Source organism: Phacochoerus africanus, chromosome 2, assembly GCF_016906955.1.
Source record: "Phacochoerus africanus isolate WHEZ1 chromosome 2, ROS_Pafr_v1, whole genome shotgun sequence".
NCBI classification, from domain to species: Eukaryota; Metazoa; Chordata; class Mammalia; order Artiodactyla; family Suidae; genus Phacochoerus; species Phacochoerus africanus.
The window spans coordinates 196,915,098-196,938,122 of record NC_062545.1 but is presented as its reverse complement, the minus strand read 5'-3'; the positions used below and the strand labels follow the sequence as shown (position 1 = coordinate 196,938,122).

At 39.0% G+C, this 23,025-nt stretch overlaps 1 protein-coding gene across 7 annotated transcripts in view; it reads right to left on the bottom strand.

The window, feature by feature from the left end:
* Positions 1-471: 471 nt before the first annotated feature.
* Positions 472-23,025, bottom strand: part of PPP2R5E (protein phosphatase 2 regulatory subunit B'epsilon) — a 150,975-nt gene continuing 128,421 nt past the window's right edge. For 4 of the 7 annotated variants that reach the window (XM_047767529.1, XM_047767530.1, XM_047767525.1 and 1 more), the window contains exons 6-14: positions 21,090-21,220; positions 20,831-20,890; positions 19,740-19,848; positions 18,305-18,358; positions 18,154-18,204; positions 16,403-16,522; positions 11,678-11,805; positions 9,467-9,568; positions 472-5,156 (exon numbers count right to left, since the gene is read on the bottom strand). In XM_047767529.1, coding sequence (XP_047623485.1) covers positions 5,057-5,156; positions 9,467-9,568; positions 11,678-11,805; positions 16,403-16,522; positions 18,154-18,204; positions 18,305-18,358; positions 19,740-19,848; positions 20,831-20,890; positions 21,090-21,220 — 855 coding nt within the window. In that variant the 3' untranslated portion in view covers positions 472-5,056. Of the gene's footprint in view, positions 5,157-9,466; positions 9,569-11,677; positions 11,806-16,402; positions 16,523-18,153; positions 18,205-18,304; positions 18,359-19,739; positions 19,849-20,830; positions 20,891-21,089; positions 21,221-23,025 lie in introns of those variants that run through there. The other 3 variants (XM_047767531.1, XM_047767528.1, XM_047767532.1) reach the window with 2 other exon arrangements.

Here is a 23,025-nt window from a genome sequence, read left to right as displayed (position 1 = left end):
CTTAAAACGCTCATTCCTAATTGTCATGCTGTAAGAAAGCCCAAGAAGGCAGCCCCATAAGGAGGTCCATGGCAAAAAAACTGACGTCTCTGGCTGAACCCAAGCTAAGACGAGCACTGATACGCCAGCCATGCATGCAAGCAAATCACGTGGAGGTGAATTCTCCTGCCTCACTTGATAAACCCAAGAGGATGCTGGAGCAGCAGAGACAAGATCTTGGTCTTGCCAAGTCCTGCCCACACTGTACATCTGTGAACAAAATAAGGAACTTTCAGGTTTCACCACTGAGTGTTAGGAGTAGTTTGTTACCTAGCAACAGACATGGACCACTCTCGGGTCATAAACTAAGAAATCAAGACGAAAGCCTGAAGGTACCAACCCCACTACCTCACAGCTATGTTGGTCAAAGCTACTAGTCGCATGATTCAGAAAGGCCAGGAAAAAACAAATACACACAGCCAGGCACCTGAGAACTCTTCACTGCTTCTTTATTAGGATGTACCCACAGTACACAATCTCTCAACATCTGTGAAAGCAGAAGGTTACATTTCCCTTTGGGAGCACCTTCATTTTTGTTTCTGTTACCACTTTGAAGAAGCTAAATCATTTTCAAAGAAAGACATTTTAAATTCCAAGTATTTAAGACTCAGCTTTCATTTTTGTTGTGTTTGAAAAGGAAGTAGCATGTTTTAGCCAGCACTGGAAGATTGTTTTGTGGCATTTTAACTTTGATGTGGATTGGAAATCTTCACTGTCTGGTTGAACCAGTCTATAATTTTCATATGCAACTTTTCATATCAAAAAATGTTTCATTTTTACCTCTACCCACAAACAGATGCTGTTTAAAACCACACATATACACACACTCACACACGCAACTAAATTTAAAACCAATCATGAACTACAGCATTTCTAACAGGGAAAATGAACTTTTGCTGCCCTCTTCTGCTAAAACAATGAAATACTAAAATACCAAAAGATTTATGAAGCTGAAGCAAAATCCTCAAACCGAAAGCAATGGACATGTCATTCTCATTACACCTCAATCAAAAATCAGACAACAACCAGAAAATGTATTGGTAATATTTATATTTGAAGGTTCCCCATTGATATATGAGGTCTGGATTACAACTTATATACAATTAGGTGATTTCCAAAAACGTAAAGAAAGGGAAAGAAGGAATGAAAGAAAAAAGAGAGGGGAGGAGGAAGGGTAGAAAAGGAAACCTACATTCATAGACATCGAAATATGGGATGTTTACTTCCAAAAGAGATACTACAGCTGCTGTCGTGCACAGGAAGCAGCATAAATGAACATTCCACTAGATTAAAATTTGCTCAAACTTTCTCTCAAGATGCACAATCTTTTAAGATTTTCAAAATTAAATACTGAAAAATATAAAATGCATTGCCAATATAGCTACTACAAAAATCCTTTGTGGCTCATTCCTTCACTCCCCTCGGAGAAGCAGCTGAGCCAGAATATAAAAATAAAAACATTGATGTGCAAATAAAATATCACTCATCACATCTGGTGCCACTTTTTTGCTATAGGTAACTGTCATTTTGTGATAACATTGGTAATAGTATCAAAAGAGAGAATTTCTTCATTTCTTGGGCCGGGTCAGTGCATCCAATTAAAGGGGGGAAAAAAAAAAAAAAAAAGCCAAACAGAAGGGGGTGGGGGGGAAAACCTCCAAACATTGAAAAATGCCAATAACATCCATACATCTTCCCTTTCCCACCCCCCGATCCCCACAAAAAAATAAAAAAGCTTTTAAAGCTCTAAATATACTTTTTTTTTTTCTTTCCATAGTGTGATTGAGCCTAGGACTATACATTTAAGTATAGCAGGTGCAATTACAAGCAATTCCTGGCTCTGCACCCTGGACTGTCCCACGCACAGAAGGAGGTACAAAATAAAGTCAATCCTTCCATTTAGGCAAGCAAGCCCAAGATGAAGGAACATAACCCTGCTTGTGAGTATCCAGAGGCAATCAGGGTATAGTTTATTTCTTACTTTTTTATTTTTTTATTTTATTTTATAAAAAACAGATGTTAGGGAGAGCAAAATATAATAAAATTTAAAAGGACAAGAACACTGAAGGAAAACAACTGGGGACACTTGCACAATGAGAAAAGGAATGCATGCTTGATTCAAGGTATGAGATGGGTCAATTCACTCACATGGTTGTTTTAGGCCCATAGCCTAAGGCTTCAGCCTCCTTCTAAACCACAGGGTTTTTTCTTTTTTCTTCCAAAGACACTCTTAATCCTACCCCTGAAACCAATATGGTAGGGATAAGGTTGGAGTGATCATCACTAACTACGATATTTGCTATTTAAAAAATATATTTATATATAGTTCTGGAAATTATGAAGCAAACAAAATATAACACAAAGATGCATTTGTCACAATTAACTCAAGTTGCAGCAACAGCAGAAATGTGGGAAAGGACAGAGGGCTGCTGCAAATGCAGCAAGTACGTCCTTAAATATGTCACATAGTGCAACAGTCAGATTACCTCAGTTACTCTGCGTCACTGGACACAACATGACAAGTGTCACATTGTCACTTTCAGTTAAAAAAAGACAGTGTTTCTTCTCAGAAGTTGCCCTATGAATTTTAGACACATACCTCTAAATAGCTTCTTTAAATATGTCTAAAATTTGGCATTATTCTTCTCAGTTTGGAATGATCAACATACAAAATTGGCATCAAGGATATCCGTGTAGCCCTCACCTTCACTCTGCAAACAGGGTGAGGTACAAAACAGGGTCCTTGTCCTTCTCATTTCAAATGACTGCATTTCATTCTAATGGGCAGAGATATTTTATCAACCTGTGATTGTAATGTCCTCTATATAAAAAGATGAATTAATGGCAAACAAAAGTTTATACTGTCAAGATTAAATGTAAAGCAGAGTCAAAACTAACGGGCTAAAATCAAAAGGGCTAAAGGAGATGATTTGTTACAAATTTATTTTTATCTTTAGCATTTGAACTTGCACCTTTGCTCCAGCACTTTTAAATTGTTTCAACTTTGGCAGCCTCTGCCAACTTCACACTGAATCCCCATCAATGTTTTGCTTTTTTTTTAAATCTATTAATTCCATTAAACCATGTTGTACTTGGTATTGCAAATGACTTTTTTTACTGCTGTTTCTTTTCCAGAGTTAACAATGCCAAGTTTTGTTTTTGTTTTACAAAGTTATTGAGATGACAAAATCCATAATCAGCTTACTTTTACGCACAAACTGTGGCCCAAAAACCCTCAAACACTTAATAGGGGAGAAAGGTCAGTGGCTTCTTTTATTCCTTTTCTCTTGAAAAGAATAAAACTGCATATTCTACCTTATATCTTAAATGGAAGGAAGAAAATATACAATCCCGTATTGATAACCATATGTCTATTAAGAGCAACAACAGTTCATATGTTCCTGTTTGCTACTATCACAATTCAACACATGAACGCAGAATCAGCTCTATACCACAAATACTGCTGGAAGTGATGGTTTAGGATTATCAACTCACTGCTGCCATGTCCATAACAAGCAAAAGCATCCTGGAAATAAATCCCCAAACACATATCTTTCAATACATAGTAATGCAACTGCATTGGGTAAGTACATAATGTACACAAGTTTATCAGCATTTTAACTCCCCAAGATGTAAGATTCCTCTTTTAAATACAAAGCAGAGAGCCAATAAGATATATCTATAATACAGCCCTAGATTTTGTTTTGTTTTTTGTTTTCATTTTTCTTAAACAATTTGGTCACAATGCACCTTTGATATAAAAGCATTTTTAAACTTTATTATTAATACTCAGGACATTAGGAATTTCCAGATTTTTTTTTTTTCAGTAGCATTTGTAGAACCATTTTTGGTAACAAATACAGTAGTTAGGAATATGCATCCAATTTAGAATGCATAATAATGTTTATCCTGAATCCTTTCTGGCTAAAAACAGGGCTGGAGCTGTGATGGGATATAGAACGAGAATCTACAAAAAACACTGTAATATGTTTGTTTTTTCCCAGAGGCTACATCCTCTTTTGCTGGAATACTTTATAAATACATATTAAAAAGTAAGGCAACAACTCCAAACAGGCCAAGCTGTTTGCTCAACTCTATTCCCAATTAGATTCGCAATCCTGGTGATCAATTTCATGGTTGTCCTGTTTAGTGTTTGTCTTTCTTATTTCACAATGGTCCAAAAGGATGTCTTCTGACATTTCTAAAACATCTCTGGCATGTGTGTTACTAATACTGGTCAAGTAATGACCCTACGACGTCCCACTGCCTGTTCTCTGAGGATTCAAGACACTGATTTGGATTCTCCATAAACTGATGAATGAATCCCAAACTCCCTTCCCTACTATGTTTATCACCTGTTCTCTTTTACTCCTAATTTTAACACTAAAGGAGTACCAGGACTACCTGGTTACTGGAAAGTTGTTCACTCCAGTAAATACTTTGATCAGGGACCTTTATAATTCATGGCCCCATTCCACATGGACATTCAACTCATGAAGATGTGCAAAAGGAAAAGATGTCCAATTACAGTCAAGTTATCCAGAGGAGGGTGTTATACAAACTTATAAGGAAATGACAGTCTGTTTTTTTTCTTCCTTTACTATAAATACATTTAACAGCTTAGCAGAAAGACAAGCTAAATTTAAGATTGTTCACATTTGAAAATTGTTTCGTACTCTCTGCTAATGATAAATAAGGAACTCCCGATAATGGAATTTTAACAAAGCAATTTCATTGACAGATCTTTGAAGACTGCTTTTTTTTTTTCTTTTTAAGAGGGTTAGAACAATGATTATGTTTGCCAAGTTCTGAGAAGTCAATCTACTGTCCAAACTTTGGATTGAAGTCCTTATTTTTTTTTCCTTTACTTAGAGACAGGTATATACAGTGCTGTTGTAATAATGAAACAAATGTGAAATCTACTGTAAAGTTGCACAATACAGAAAACTGTTGCTCCATCTTCTACTACATAAATGTGTGACTCCACAGGTTAGTAATGTTGTTGTCATTATTTTTGTTAAGTTGGAATTATCCCATCACGTCTAAGACCTCTCTTTAACTCCAGATCCTCCAGTTTTTTCCACAATTCTTCACGCTCCTTTTCTTTCTTTTTCTCACTGGGGAAAAAAATAGAAGACAAGGTAAACAACTGAGAAAAGTTCAAAGAGGTCATCATACAATAACTACCCTTTGACATACTTTATCCCATGTATGTTTTTAAAAGGTCTTTGAAAAGTTTAACATTAAGCCTGTGGGGTTTGTTTTGTTTTTTTGGGGTTTTTTTTTTTTTTTGGTTTTTCTCTCTCTTGCTTTTTTTTTTCCTTGACACTTATACAGACATGGGACAGAGCAGGAGATGACAAAAATATTTTAAAGTTTCATATTAATATTCCTTTATACTTAGCTTGACAAAGAAAATTAAAGTTACTGGAAAAAATGAGAATTATTTATATGTATCTGTTATCCTAAAACCAATGATGTATTAGTCATTTTTAGTTAGGTCTAGTTCAAATCTGATTTTCTCTTTGTCTCCAAATAGTTTCTCAAAAGGGATGCTAGAGATGACACTGATACAGAGAATGAAACAGTTCAAAAAAAAAAAATCTTCTTTATTATTACACATTTTTTCCTACATTTATGTATATGTAAACTCTTAAGCAGAATCTTGTTCTTGTAAGTATTAAACCACAAAATCCAAATTATTACCTTATTTCATTCATATATATATATATATATATATATATATATATATATATATATACACAGAAACTAAATAATCTTTCATCTGTGATTTCAGTTTTAATTCTGGACAGAACTTTGTTGATATTACCAGGTATTAAATTTTTATGTTCCAAGCTTCAAATATGGCTAAGTATCAATTTGACTAGTGACTTCCAGGCTTTTCAGGTTTCACTGTCTGGTAAAATTTATCAAAAACCTAGTTGTTCAAAATAGGGTAAACAAGAGTTCATTCTCCTGTGGCACAGCAGGTTGAGGATACAGCATTGTCACTGCTGTGACATGGGTCACTGCTATTGCATGGGTTCTGCCACATGCCGTGGGCATGACAAAAAAATTCCACTGCCTCTTTTTTGTTTATGTCATCACTGATTTTTTATATTGATATACAAAGCAACACAAATTAATCTTCATTTCCCCCCAAACCCAAAAAGCTCTAGAAATATCTAAGGAATATTATATTCTCATTCCACTAGAGTAGATGGAATACTTAATTGTATAATATGATAATTAATATTATTTTATAATTATTATTTTGGTAATTTAAGCCTTATTTACTACAACTAATTTTAGCTAGCTCAAATACAATCAGCAACAATATGAATTTCAGTGGTGCATAACAGTGTTTCAAATAATTGCCTATTTGGTAATTTTGATCCTGAAATATGGTCTCTATAGGGCAGGGGCAAGGTTAGAAATTCTCCAACCATTATAGATTCAAGACTCCTACCTATAGAGAGCTGCTCTGTAAATTATCACTTTGGTTTCTCTGACAGTTTGGGGATAATACCAGGTCTAATTAAATGTTGTCTTAGAACACCGATTTGAGTACATTTAAGGAAATTCTATAGATCCTGCTGAGTTTCAATGCATACTGACCTTTTTATTTGGAAGAGGAAGAAGATTAGTAAGTAAGGGCTTAGAGACTTTATTCAACTAAAAACAGCTTAAACATACATTAGGTTCTAACTGCCCTACTTTGCAGCTTAAATGAGGTGCTGACATGATTAACACACTCCTCCTCTTGTTACTGAAGCACTTCACTGCAATCTTTGATCAAGAGCTGTATGACAATTCATGCAGTCTATCCTGTGGGGCTTTTCTTCCAGCTGAACTTTTTTTGCAAGTTATCATACATCCTTTATACTGACAACTTTATCTTCAAAAATCGTAAATATTTCTGATCTAGCTACTGTCACCCCCATCCTTCCCCACTTTTCTTTCTCCCTGTAGGTGGCAATTTAAAACTTCACCACGTTGTCATACTAAGGATAATGTCAAACTCTCTTCCACTTCCATTTCACAGAGCACTAATGTTGGCATAGGTATCTAACAGTGTTGGTTACTTATTCCACCTACCATTTTCAGATTTGTAAGACTTAAAAAAATTTGATCTGAACTACAACAGTTTCTTACTTCTTGCCTTCCAGAAGAGAAATCCTCTTTTCACTTCTTTTCTGACAGTACCAAAGATCTCTTTATTCTCTTTTTCTAGTTCCACATTCAAGAAAAAACAGTATTTTCATCTATTCAGTACAACCTTCTATTGCTCATTTGACAGAAGACTGACTTGGCTTAAAAAAAAAATCCTTCTGTAACCAAGAAGGTCCACTTACAATATAAGTCACTTTAATATACCAGATTATCAGAATCAGATTCATAGTGTCTTTTGCTGGTTCCCTTGGTTAATTCTTATCTTTTTCAAAAATATGGCTTATTTAGGAGTTCTCTTGTGGTCACCGGATTAAGGATCCCATGTTGTCTCTGCAATGACTCGGGTCACTGCTGTGATGTTTGATTGCTGGCCCGGGAACTTCATACGCCGTAGGCACAGCAAAAGGAAGAAGGGAAGGAGGGGGGAAAAGAGAAAGAGAGAGAGGGAGGGAGGGAGGGAGGAAGGAAGGATAAGTTTGGCCTATTTAGTTAAATGATAAACTAAACATCATGATCAGAAAACAGTTCTGAAATTCAATAAAGATTGGAGTTCCTGTTGGGGCTCAGTGGGTTAAGTACCCGATGTTGTCTCTGTGAGGATGCAGGTTTGGCCCTGGCTTCCCTCAGTAGGTAAAGGATCTGGTGTTGCCATGGCTGTGGTGTAGGCCTCAGATGCAGCGCCAATTCGACCCCTCCCAGGGAACTTCCATATGCCACAGGTTTGGCCATAAAGAAAGAAAGAAAAAAAAAAAAACAATAAAAATGAATTAATTTATTTCAATCAATTCAAATATTTTAGAAATAAGGTCTTTAATAGCCTTAATGGAATTCTACAGACTTAATCTTTATTCAACTAGGATAATAAAAATGGGGTTTTAGTTGCTATAAAAGAAAGGACATTACGTACAATGCACTCTTTAATGGTATATCACAGTCTGAAAATGTGCCCTTATATCTCCTTTACTTAAATAACATTTTTAAAAGATTTTAATTTGTTTGGAACATGCAGTGTTATTATAAATTTAATGATTTGCAACAGCTATAAATAGAGTAAGTTAAAAGTTCTTTACATTGCAAGTGTGGTATAACATGCAATAACTGATATTTATTTCAATGTGGTATAATAAAATTCTCAGTCTCTTCTGTCTACTGTTAAACACCTGCAATATTCTATAATTAAGCTGCTTTTGGTCCTTTGCCTCCTACCACCAAACTTCCCTTCATTGTTCTTTTCATCTGAATGCCAGTAATACATTAAAGATCAGGTAAAGATGGATGGAAACCACGGACAGTTTTGCTCAAGAGGTTCAGCAAAGTTCTGAGTATGACACTCTGAGATCTTCCAAAGTCTACAGTTTTATAATATACATAAAAGCCAACATTTTCTTCTGGATGAAAAAAGCCAACTCAGAGGTTCAACTACTAACGAACTCTCTAGACTTTCCTGAGTCTCTTCAAGTACATCATGCCAGAGTCTGAATATGCATGTGCTCCCCAAATTCATATTGAAGTCCTAACCCCCAAAGGTGATGGTATTCGTAGGTAGGACCTTTGGGAGATAATTAAGTCATGAATGGGACTGTGATCTTATAAAAGAGACCTCACAGAGATTCCCCAGCCCTTCCACCATGTGAAGACACAGTGACAAGGTACTGGCTATAACCCATGCTGGTGCCACATTATTGTGACTTCTGGACTCCAGAACTATGAGCGGTACGTTTTTGTTGTTTATCAGCTACCCATAAAATACCCATAATGTGTTATTTTGTTACAGCAGCCCAAATGGACTAAGGCAACATCTTTTGGAAAGCTGAACATACCGACAAAGAAATAACAGGTGAAGCATCATGTAAATGAAATGAAGAAAGGCTTATTGGGAGCTCTCATTGTGGCTCAGTGGTAAGCGACCCGACTAGTATGCACGAGGCTATGGGTTCAATCCCTGGCCTTGCTCGGTGGGTTAAGGATCCGGCACTGCCATGAGCTATAGTGCATTTTGCAGACAAGGCTCGGATCTGACACTGCAGTGGTGGAGGCCGGCAGCTGCAGCTCTGATCTGACCCTTAGCCTGGGAACTTCCCTATGCCTTGGGTACAGCCCTAAAAGGACCAAAAAAAAAAAAAAAGAGAGAGAGGAAAAAAAAAAAGGCTTATTAAGCTAGAAGCTACAATTAGGCAACTTCAACAAGAAAAGAATATAAGGAAAGAATGAAATAGTTTTATGCACAGCTGACAAAGAAGCTTTAAAAAGTTACCGCTGACGATCTGACTTGTATGTGGCTGTCAGCTCATCAAACATGGTGCTGTTCATTTCCATAAACGCCTTCAACACATTGTACACTAACGCCACAATGGCCCTGGGGACACAGAGAGAAAGGAGCATGCTGGTTAGTTCTGCACAACGAGATGCTACATGAAGAAAGCAGACACGCAACCTTTTTCAGAATGAGCTCCTCATACTGCAGAATTCACCCCTTTAATTGGAACAAGAAATGACCTACAATTCATTTCCACAGCAAGAGCTGTATCTTTCAGGCAAGGTATCTTTCTGAGGGGTTGTCAGGATTAGAAAAAAGAAAATCTAATTTTGCCCTTCTAATTATTGGTACCCAGAATAGACTTGCTTGTGGGCACTTGTTAACTTCATTGAATAAAAAGGCAAGTGTAAAAATAAAGCCACTTCACCCTAAAACTGAGCACCTGTGGTAGGACCAACCTTTGAAACCTGAATTTGCATAGAATTTTATTTTTAAAGTGATAATATACATAATTCATCAACATCAAAGGCTGTTTCCATGGTAACAAATTATATATATATAATTTATATTCAAAGATGATACTAAGTCTGCGTAATTCAGGCAGTTTGATGAGTTATGTTTCTAGTTGTGATTTGCATCCGTCCATGCACTCCTGCTTCATCCTCTGGCTTAACCCATTACACAGGCTGTAATGGCAAGTTAACTGGAACTGGAAAGCTGGCGACAGCTGCTATGAGCCATGGGCACTAAACAGCTTCAAGAGTCCAACAGCAGCCTGTGCTTATCAAGAGGAAAAACAAGCTCCTGGCCATGTGAGGACTCTGCCATCATGGGCTTGGTATCTTCAGACTAGACTCTAAATACATTTTCCTTTGCAAAACCATATGACGTTACTTTAATTTTGCATATTTCCACAAGGCACTGGTAAAAGGCCATATAATAAGCTGTGGGTTTGATGTTTCCAAAATATTTACGAAAAAGTGTAGTTGCTGTGTTGTTTCTGTCCTGTGCCCAGTAGAAGGGAAACTTAAGCTCCCTTCTGTTGAGGGCGACAACCTCAAATACAATGGCAGTGATGGAGAGGAGCCAAGAGGTGTACTGAGAGGTTCCAGATGCTTTTGCCTGAACCACGCTGTAGGTTCTCAAGAGACTCTCAACATGAGACTTATTTGTTTGCCAGCTCTTTATTCTTATAAGCTTTAGTAATAGAATTAGACAAATTTGAAATGTGAGAAATATGCTTTAACTTTCATAGGACTACACGATAAACTTCTCTTTGAACCTTTTTTTGGGGGGGGCTGCCCTGCGGTGTATGGAGTTCCCGGGCCAGCGGTCCAGAGACGCTGCCAATCCCATTGCACCACAACCAGAACTCCTCTTTGAACATTTTAAACTGTTTTTTCCCCCACTAAAGAACACATTATAATGACTGAGTTGGTTTGTAAGAAATGGATCTTGCCAAAACACAAATCAATTCAGACCACTTCCCTCCTTATAACTCTTTAGTTTCCTCATCATCCACTTGGTGAAGACTCCACTTTCTCAATCTACTTTCTAGCTACCTACCCAAATAACCGTGTTTTAGCCCTCCCAAATTCACAGGTCTGAGAACATGGCAGGTGCTTTTTACCTCTTTGTGCCTTTTTACGTGATAGACCCACTACCTAAATGGGCTTCTCCATCCCAGCCACCTGCCAAATTCTTTCAAGATTCACTTTGCACATCAACACCCACATAAGTAACAATAAACTTCTCCACTTGATATAGAGCATTTCCAGATATCTCAGCTACATTCACAGACAGGCCAGGAAGCCCACAAGCAAAGAGACAAGTGAACATAACCAACACTTAAAACACTGCTTTATAAAATATCTGTTCACATGTGGGTCTCTCCCAACCAGTGAGTGAATTTCTAAAATACAGAGATTTTATCTTTTCAAATATCTATCTTCAGCAACAAGCACAACATCTGACACACAGCACACATTCAAGACATTTTATTAAGCAAAGGACAAGGAGGGAGGAAGAGAGGCCAAAGGAGAGGGAAAGAGATAAGGGGGGAGGGGGAGGAGGAAAGGAGGGAGGGAGGGAAGAAGGAGAGATGGAAGAAGGGAGGAAGGGAGGGAGTGGGGGGAAGGGAGGAAGGGAAGAAGAGAGGGGGAGAGAGGAAGGGGTGAGGGAAAGAGGGAAGAAACTGTGGAAACCTACGGATTCCAATGTTCTTTTGAAATCCTATAAAGACTGGAAAACATGATGGGAAGGATGACATTAGAGTTTTCTTCTATCAAGCTCATGATATATTCATTATTCCAATAATAGAGTGCCCTTTCTGCCACCTTTGAGAAAAGAAAAATAAAATGTTAAGAGAGAAAAATACAAAGATAAGGCAAAATTATAATTTCTTCAAACAAAAGTATTTTTAAGACTATTTTAATATCATTGAATGAAATGTAAAATTAAATATTAATTACACTTTACATTTTTGCAGGTTTAAAATCTTTCAGAACTTTCCAAAGTGGTTCACCAATTTGGGGAAGAAAAAGTTTTCCTGCCTACTTATTTATATTCTCTTTTAACACTACCATTTCATGATTCTACACTTTCCCAACCCAGCCCCCAAGCCCCAAACACATTTACCCTACACTTGTATATGCCACACTGTTTCCCCATCACTTTAAGGCCCTTCCAGGGCCCAGCACATGGCATGTGCTCAGTCAACAGCTGCTGAAGAAACCCAGCTGCCCAGCCCTGCAGAGCTGTCATACTTGCTAAGCACCTTCTGCTGTTAGGTACCACCTCCTACGGCTGCGCACTGCCTCCTATGGCTGGCACTACCTCCTACCCTCCTATGGCCGGCACTACCTCCCATAGCTGGGCACTACCTGTTTTGGCTAGGTACTACCTCCTATAGCCTGGCAGCACCTCCTACAGCTGGCACTACCTCCTAACCTCCCACAGCCGGCACAACCTCCTATGGCCAAGCAGCACCTCTTATGGCTGAGCACTGCCTCTGATGGCCAGTACTACCTCCTACCCTCCTATAGCCAGCACCCCACTGATCCTACAGGCAGAGTGTGTCATCCTTACCACTATCCACCAAGCACACACCATTGTACAGATGCAGGCACTGAGATGCTCCGGATGGGTAACCTGGCCAAAGCCATGCTGCCAATGAATGATAACTGCCGGACTCAAGCCTAGTGCCCAGACCCCTTCCAGAGTTCCTTTATGGTCTCCTCCTTGAGCTAGCTAAGCCAGGAAGTGGCCACTCAGTTTTGGACTCAGGGATACTGGCTGTACAAGCATCTGCCTGCTGTCTCAGACCCTTTTTTTTTTTCTGACTACAACATTTACAACTCTGAATTCAAAGGCCTCAAAAAAAAAAAAAAAACCTAAAAAAAAAAATCTAAAAAGTAATCTAAAATAGTAATAATTCAAATAAACCAAAATCTCAAAAAAAATCTAAAATCTCTAAAAAGAGTAGTTATATGGGAAAAGGAGGGAAAAGAGTGGCTTCTTTCATTCATACAGATTAAGAAATTATGTTTTAATTAAATAAAAAAAAAATTTGGCCATCATACCTGCAGAATGTGGAAGTTCCCAGGCCAGGGAGCGAACCTGTGCCACAATTGCAACCTGTGCCACAGCTGTGGCCATGCCAGATCCTTAACACACTGTACCACCTGGGAACTTCCATAATTAAATAAATTTAAATTTAACTTACATGTAATAATTTAATAAAATGGTACAAGCTGTACCCACCAACAGACTCTGAAAAATTAGAACTTTTCCATTTACATTATTCAGTTTGGTTCAAAAAAATATTCTGAAAAGCACTAGACACTGAGAGTACAAAGAAATGTTTACTATAAGCCAGGAACTGTGCTAAGTATTTCACATACATATTACCTCATTCAGTCCTCACAACCAACACACAGAGTACAGGTCCCATTATTTCTATTTTGCAAATGGGGAGACTGAGGCTCAGGAAATTAGTCACTTGATTACCAAGTGGCAAGACCCACTCCCTGCTCATAACCTCTGCATTCTGTTATCCCTACAAAACTCATGTACTGGTACAGAAAAAGGATCCCTAGTTCAGTGCAAACTGTGATAGATGCTGTACCAGAGAGAGAAACAGTACACCAGAGGAAAGAGCAGAAAGAACAATCCAGATGATCTGAGGAAAGGATGAACGGCAGAAATGTACCACAGGCAGTAGCACCTAAGCTGGGCTTTGAAGGATGAAGGAAAGAGCTTTGAAGGATGAAGGAAAGGCATTCCAGGCTCAGGGAGTTACCGGAAAGGAGGGCAGGAGCGGCAACATGGACTTTGTGTCTAGAAACCACAAAGAAACATGGAAGAAAGAAGAAGCATTTGGTGTGGCTGAAGCTGGAGGAGCAAAGGCAAGAAAAGGGCCTGGGGAAGACCATGTATTATCTACTTATCAATATGTAAGGTCATGTACAGAACGAAAGTCAGTATCCAGCAAAGCCCCTTAAAGAGGAAAGCCATTGTTTATGCGAAGTGAGAACTGGCACTTCTGACTGTAGGACCCGCTGTCCTTTACACACAGTGGCAGTGTCTCTAGCTCAGAGCCTTGCAACCGCAGGGCCACACCTGCACAAGCAGGTGGCTACAACAGGGTCACATTTGCTGGATGAACCAAAGAACACGTCATGGAATGAATAAAGAAACTCTTCGCTCCCCTTCCTTCTTTTGTTCTCAGTTTTACTTCTGTCAAATAATTTTAAAATTCTTTTTCCTCCTTGTATGGACTAAACTTCATCTTCACCCTCTGTCCCCACTCCCACCCCACCCCCTGCATAATCCATGTGTTGACACCCTAACCCCTGTGTGAGTGCACCTGGAGACAGGAGGTCATTAGGTTAAATTTGGTCATAGAAGAGGGTCCTAACCTGACTGGCAGGTTTGGTGGCCCTCTATGAAGAGAAGAGAGAGACGCCCTTCTCTCTCCTCCAGCAGCGAGGAATGAAGAGGCCACGTGAGGACCCAGGGGGAAGGACCCAGGGAGAAGGTGTGCAAGCCAGAAAAGTGCCCTCACAGAGGCGGAGAGCACTGAAACTTGCACTGCAGGCTCCCAGCCTAGAGAACTATGAGAAATTAAGCAGTGTTGAAGCCACTCAGGGTTTCCTTGTGGAAGCCTGATGTGGTCTAAATGTTTGTGTCTCCTTAAAACTCCTATGTTGGATCCTAATCTCCAGGGCCGAAAAAGTACCTTTGAATAGAGGCTCCTGAGTGTCCCCAGCCTCTCCCACCATGTAAGGACATAACAGAAGTCTGGGGCCCAGAAGAGAGCCCTCAGCCAGCCGTGCTGCCACCATACCACCACCGTTTCCAAATGGACCACCAGCCTCCAGAACTGGGGAAAAAACTGCTGTTGTTTGTAAGCTGCCTCATCTGTGGTATTTTGTTAGAGTAGCCTTAAGACACAGCCCCAGCTATGTCAGACATTTCATCTCCTTTCTAAGCTTCTGAGCATCATTTAAGGCTCCCTGGCAATTCTCATTTTAAAAAAGATTCCTGTTCTTTGCCCTCCATGACACTAAACATCCTAATAAAGACTGAAGAATTAGGTGAACAACCCAGCTATTTGAGCACCACAGGCCATGTGGAATATGTAAAACATCTACACAGTGTCCTGCATTTTTTAAGACCCATGCCTAAAGCGTATCATCTGAATGTAATGGTCATGTAACAGTTTCTACTCTTTTTTTTGGCTTTGTGATACAATTGCAAGGTTGTCTTAAGATCACTGACTTGACACACAAAGATGTCTTCAGGTTAAAAATTAAAACAATGACTACAGCCAGTGTCTCTATGCAAGATAATGACAGCTCAGGAAAAAGTCCACCATGTTAGCAATGGGGTTCTGTGCTGCCAACTCCAATCTGAGCAATCTCTTCAAATCCACAGGCTGTACATAAAGAGGCAATTGTCCAGGTCTGAGATTTGGACCTTTGGTGGACAAAGTATAAAACCTAATGTGTGGACCCCAGGGCACCCTCTTCCCCCCAGTGTGGGTCCCTCAGCCCTGGTAAAACAGCCCCAACTGCAAAAAGAGTTGCTCAGGTTTGTTCCCCCAGAGTGGCCACAGGGAGGCAGTGTGGTGCCACAGGAAGGTCACCTGCTTTCAAAAGAAGCTGCACCTACTAACTCCCCACTTCCTGCTGACTGGGAACTTGAGCACATAATTCTCTCTAGAGAGGCAGGTAGGAGGATAATTACAAGTTTAGGAGTAAATCATGTAAAGCATCCAGCACAGTATAGAATATTATGTTCTCTTTTTCCACTTAAGCTTAGTTAGCATCTCTTACACATTAGAGGGGCCCTACCAGTCCACCTCTCATTCAGCTATTTTACTTAAGACAAGTTATGTTACCACTGTGAGCATCAGGGTTCACACCTATAAACATCATAATGCCTCCTTTCCAAGTGCTCAAGGGAATTCAAGTTAATGGATAGGGCTGTCATGTAGCAGGTATTCATGAGGAAGGTGGTTATTATCAAAAGTATTGTGATCATGTGAAAAAACAGCAAACAAAACCAGGTAGCTAGTGTCCACATTTCTTTCAACACAAATAAAACTTCTTTTTTTTGTCTTTTCCGGGGCTGCTCCTGAAGCATATGGAGGTTCCCAGGATAGGGGTCTAATCGGAGCTATAGCGGCTGGCCACAGCCACAGCCACGCAGGATCCGAGCCGCATCTGCAACCTACACCACAGCTCACAGCAATGCTGGATCCTCGACCTACTGAGCAAGGCCAGGGATTGGACCCACAACCTCATGGTTCCTAGTCGGATTCGTTAACCACTGAGCCACGAGGGGAACTCCAACACAAATAAAACTTTACCAAAGTAATTCATATATGTGGTAAAAGTCACTCTAGCTCACGTCCTCTTAATTACTAACCTGAAAATGGGGGCTAGAAACACACTTGGCAATTTGTTTAAACAAAGGTTCTTGGATTTTAACAAATTGCGATGGTTCAATCACATCCAGTATCTCCTCCAGCTCCCCAAGGAACATGACCTGGAAGCACATGCAAAAGACCAACCGTCAGGTACTAGATTGAAAAATCCATATGCACAATAAGGGTTAATGAGAGTTTTGAGCTATTTTAACATAATGAAACTTTATACATAAAACCAAACATGAAGAGATCAGAATTTAACTTTTGTTAATGTTCATTTTGCGAGGAATTCACCAGAGGGCACTTGTTAAGAACAAATTCCCTACAGTATTGAAAATGTCATTCTATTTACTTTAGAAAAAATATCCTATGTGCCACATCTATTACACCAGAACAAGGGGCACTTACATGCTGTAGCAGGGTCCCTGTGGGGCTCTCCACCCCCATCACACTTCTAAAACAACGGGCAGGAGGCCTTCCTACATGATGTACAAGTACACAGAGGCAAGTGCAGATACCTGCCAAACATCTGCAGCCTCTGCTAGGCACTCCTCTAGGAGACACGAGTTAACAATACATGCGAAGTCGGAGAGACACAAGCGAGCAGATTCATCCACACACTGGCACCACTCTAACTTCAGCACACCGTACTCAACCTCCACACTTACACACGCGTACATCTGTACATACTTGCTCACTACAGAGCAGAATGAATCTCGTGATCTCAGTACCATGTGTCTCAAAAAACAGAGCTTTTTGATTACAAAATGTGGCCAAATCAATAGTACAGTCATTTGTTTTAAACATAATGGAAAACTGACAGAAATAAAAACCATTTTCCTATTTAGACATGAAGAAATAATCACCTAGAAAAAAATTTAGCATGCAATTAAAATATTCAAAAATGACAATGTTTTCATATCTTGAGATGCATTTGGGTAGCAATACATAGTTTAATCTTATCTAACAGGTATTAAGAAATTAAATGATTTTCTGAAATTTTATAAAGGAGGTTTTGGAGAACTGAAGCTGAGTTGAGGAGGGTATTTCTGTTAAAAGCAAAATACAGTAAAGAAATACTGCCATTTGCTAAGAAATATACTGAAGTGCTTCTAAAATACTCCCCAAATGTAAAACTAATAGCTGACCTTTTTTCTGGGCCATCTTCCCCATGGGTTCTAACCTCTCAGAAAAGTGGCTGCAGATCTGGGGTACAGTGAGGCTAAGAGACTCACATCCACTCCAACACCTCAAGGAGCAGGTGCCAGTTAGGTCTTGGCAAAAGTACAAATGACTGTAGAGCAGAGATTTCCAGGGCCACTGGGAACAACTGAAACTAAAGGTCTGTAATACATTTTAAGACTATACATAGTAAGATCATGACGCTTGAAAGTGAGTATTTGGGCAGGCTGCTGTATCATCTATCAACAGTGACAGCAAAACCTCCACATTACAAAGGTGGTCACACGACTGGGGTCTGCCTTGGGCTGACCTAGGCCTGAGCAGCACAGGATAAAAGCCCAGGGTATAGGAATCAGGGAGGCAGGTTCTGGCCTAATCACCTATACTTAGTTAGCCGGGCAGGCTACTTAACCTCTCTAAATATCAACGTCATAATTAGTAAAAAGAGAATATTTACAGTCCTGCCTAAGAGAGTTACAATGAGGATTAGGTGAAATGATGCATTTTTACACATGCTGATTATCTCAGTGCTATCGTAAGCGCATTGATGCTGACACTGAACACTCACCTCTTTTTGACTACATGTTTTGGGCCAAAACTTCATTAACCCCCTAATAACCTAAAATGAAAAGGAGAAAACAAACTGCAATTAATTCTTTTTCTACATGCCATGAAGAGTGGTCTTTCTGAACATTTGAAATTATGGAAAAAATACTTACTGGCTCTGTGAGAGAAGGATCTTTCTCCAGAAATTGTACTATGCAATATGCCAGCTGGAGAAACAAAGAAACAAAAGACAAAATTGGAAATTCTATACACTAAAATCTAAAAGATATAGTACTAAAACTCCCTAAAAAGTTTCCAGACGCTGGTTTTAATAACTTCACATTCAATTTATTTAAAAAATAAAATACATATAAAGCAAAATACGAAGCTACTTTTTCAAGCCAAAGACTGTCACTAACAGGGATCCGGGGATTTTTTTTTTTTTTTTTTTTTAAGAATACTGGGACATGAATTATCCAGCTAATGATAAGCAGAGGTGAAATATGCTATCCAGTATATCCTGAAAGTACCTCATCTTCATGTAGTCTGAGCTACACTGCATGGGTTTCTTTTCTCTTTGCTAAAACATCAACAGTACTGGGTTTTACCGTGGTTCCAGAGGGTCCTAAATAAAAGCAAGCATTTACTCAAAACACTGCTGTTGTACCTGCCATGGTTAGAACCTGGACAAACATGAAGCATTCTACATCTGATGCTAACACACTGAAGTAAGAATTTTTTCAATGATCATGAAGTGTGATATCCTATTTCAAAAACTAGAAACAAGATCTGCAAAAGGGCTCGTAAAGACTCTTGGACAAGAAATCCACTCTTATGAAACAAGATTTTGATGGTGTTCTAAATTAGAAGCATATGGACTAATTTTTCCTCCAAACACAGAATCTCACATTTAAAGAGGAATACCATAGGAAAAATGTGTCACATTTTTATGCAAACTCAAAACACTCCCACTGTTGGAGGGGGGAGGTCAGAGGTTTTGAAAGACTAAAATTAAAATTCCACTAGATCATTTATCTACCCACTAGTGACATGCTCATCATGCAAGGGAGTGTAAGAAGGGAAATCAGAGGGGGACAAGACAGGGTATGCTTTCTAAAGTATTATAAAATAAGTGAAAATATTGATTGATTTGTTTAATTGTGAGAGTGTTTATATGAAGAAAGTGAGAAAGAAATGATGAATGAACTAGAAGAGGGGGCAAAGGGTAAAGATAGACTACTGCAAAATGAGGATAAGATTCAAGAACATTCCAAAATGATTACACATGTCCAAAGGTCTAGATCTAAAAAACCCATATACATTTTATTACATGCCACCTGTTCTATACATAAGTGTGTGAACTTGGGCAAGGATCCAAGTTCTCTGCACAGTGAGATGATTAAACATATGCTCCCCCCACTCGAAAAATTCCCATGATTCTCCTATACACAGAAAAATACATACTATTTTTAGTTATCTTGAGGGATAGTTTAAACTTTCATAAGCCTTTTAAACAAATTTGTTTAAATTAAATAAATAACAATATCGATGAAACACCGGCTTTACGAACTTTATTTTGCTTCCAGAAGTAGTTGTACAAAATTCTACCTGGGCATGGAAGAGTGATAAGCTCCTGACAGTGTGTAAAGGGATCAACACTTTCACCAGGAATTGTTTGTGTTCTGCCTTAAGAGGTAAAGCAAAGCCATTGATAATACTAGAAAAAGAAAAGAGAGACAAATTAGCAATGTTAACACAAGCTACACTGAGACATTGTTCTTGTGAGATTGGGTTAAATTTCAATCAGTTTATGTACGATTCAGAACAACCCAAAACCCACCATACTGGCATTCAAGATGGTTTAGTTGCTTTAAAGAATATATTTCAGTAGGAAATTTAAAAGAAGGCAATATGTTTCTGACCTCCCAGCAAAGGCTCCTGAGCTCTTACCTGCAGCTGGATGGTTCTCCAAAGCTTTTGTATTAACAACTTCTACTTTTCCTTCCCTCTTTTCCTTCTCCAAATACTCACCTGCCCTCCTCACCGACAATCCTTTCCATTTCCACACATCATTGCTCCCCTCTCTGAAACCTCTAATCAGGCCAAGAAACCCTAGGATAAGAACCCAGCCAGAGCGTCTCAGAGAGAACCAGGTGACGCCACCTTCCCTCCCGTCTCACATTAGGAGGAGAGACCAAGTCATCACACTGTCCGTTATATCAGCCTCCCTCGTGTGTAGAAACCCACACAACAGCTGTCTCTTTCCAACTCATCTACTACTCCAGGTAGCAGCTGTTTCAGGACCATGCCTGAGTACATGGTTCCTTTGAAATGGCAACCTTTCCAATTCAGTATAAACTTGTTTTCAAAAGACATGGCAGAGGACAGGTAGCCCAGAAACTGACGAGAATAAGCTGTTTTGGAGAAAGTGGCCTGACTACGATGAGATGACCTGTCTCTATAGAAATGAATAAACTGTTAGCTCTTTCAGTCATTCTAGAAGAATTAGCAATGTATAATTATGGACCAAGAGGAACACAAAAATGTCTCTCACAGAGTCAGTTGGGAAACATGCTCTAAGCACAAATGAGAGACCCGACATGCATAAAGCAAGCGGTCCAGAGCAGTGTGTCCCTATGCCATTGAATTTTCAGAACTACATTCATCCGAGATGAACAATGAGATAGAGATGTGCTTACCTTCCTAGTATTTCCAGCAGTTCAGCAACACCATTGAAATGTTCTGTTTCATAAACAAACCTAAAAAGAGAGACAGAGACAGAGACAGAGGAGTGGAGAGGCGAGACAGAGACAAAGAGGAGGGAAGGGGAGAGGAAGGGAGGGAGGGGAGAGGTAGACAGGTCAGGTCGGTTCACCATGTTCAAATATTTGAGGATTACTTAATACTTTTATAAAACCACCAACTGTGCTTCTCCTTCTCCCCCCACCCTCCACTTACCTTAGAAAAATATTGTTAATCTGTTTTCGGATAAATGCTCTAAGACCCAGAAACTTGCCGTAAATTCTGTGTAAGACCGTCTTTAGGTAGTCCCGTTCCCGAGGGTCTTCGCTGTCAAACAGCTCCAAAAGCTGTGGTGAATAAAAGACAGTGCGGAGGTCAAAGGGGTTCAGGGAAGGATTGAGGAATTCTGCCACTGAGTAGTTTAAAGTCCCTTCCTTCAAAATCATTGAGTACCTATTACACGCCAGGCATAATGCTAGTCTCTGGAGTACAGGGATAAATAAGACAGACGGGGCTCATACTCTGGTGAAGAGATACCCAGTAATAACAACAATCACAACAGGTAACACATAGATACACAGTAATAATAATAATCATAAAAGGTAACACATACACATCATATACAGCACCTAGCATGATCAGCAGGTACTTTTCTAAAGAATTTACTGATATTACTGCTCTCTATAAGGTTTTATCCCCATTTAACAGAAGAGGAGATTGGGGCCCAGGAATGCACATGGTCTCAAGTGGTAGAGATGAGATTTGAACCCAAGCAGTCCAGCCTGTGAGTCCACAATTTCAACCACCACACTACTCTAAACATAAATCATCTCCTGGGCTTATGCTCCAAGTTTACAGCATGCCTTCAGCTCTCCCAGAGCATACAAGTACATTCAGACAACCTAACCCAAAGCAAACATCAAAGACTGCTCAGTGATACTGGCAATGTTCTCTTTCAAGATTATCGTTCTTATCACATGCATGTGTTGTGTAAATATTCACTGAGGTGAACATTTATGATTTCCATATGTATGTTACACAGGAAACATTTTTTAAAGTTCCCAATCATTTGTAATTTATAAAGTCAATAACTGAATCCTAGTAAGATCACATCTTACTGGAATTTAAAACATATGTCAAAACAAAACCTTGTGCATGAAATGTTTGTTGCATCATGATTCATAACAGCAAAAAGGTGGAAATGATCCAAATACTCATCAGCTGATGCAAACCATGCTGCAGTGGAGTATTATTCAGCTGTAAAAAGGAGTGAAGTACTGAAATATGTTACCACATGGAGGAACCTATCAAACATCATGCTAAGTGAAAGAAGCTAGACACAAAAAGGCCACATATGGTGTGATTCCACTGATATAAATATCCGGAATGGGCAAATCCACTGAGACAGAAAACGGAATGAAGGGTGATTGCTAATGACTGTGACATTTCTTTGGGAAATGATAAAAAGCTTTCTGCAATTATATAATCATGATGGTTACACAACTCTGTGGAACATATTTAAAAACATTAAATTGTAAACTTCAAAAGGCTGAATTTTATAGACTATGAATTACATCTCAATAAAACTGCTATTTTTTTTTTTTTAAATGACAGTGCTCAGGTTCCTCTAGTTGAGGAACAAACTTGGAGACTGGTTTGAATTTTACTGAGTTCTTCGTGCATTCATTATCATTGCAATAGAACAAAACTCAAAGTTCTAATGTTGACTTTATAGCAAAACATTTCAAGAACATAAAAACAGCATACAACTCAATGCAGACTACCCTCATCACCAAAAAAGAAAAGCTATCAGGGCATACTTAAGCATGATTTCAGGTAATTAAGACATGAAACTGACAGCAGAAGAATATTTGTGGGTAGCAATCAAATAAATTATCTACTTTTGTTTGGTGCTTTTCTTTGAACAAAAGACAGAGATATAAGGCAAAAATAAGGCCCTCTGAATAATGGCAGGAGGCACAAACTGAAGGGTGGTTTTCAAAACTGGGCAGTGAGACAGACAAAATGTTTGACTATCCAATGTCATTCATCCTTCCATCCATTCAAAAAAATGAATATTTCAAGTGAATATACCTGCCTAAAAAGAGCCATCCACTGGGCAAGGTGTCAGGGAAACAATGATGTGTAACAC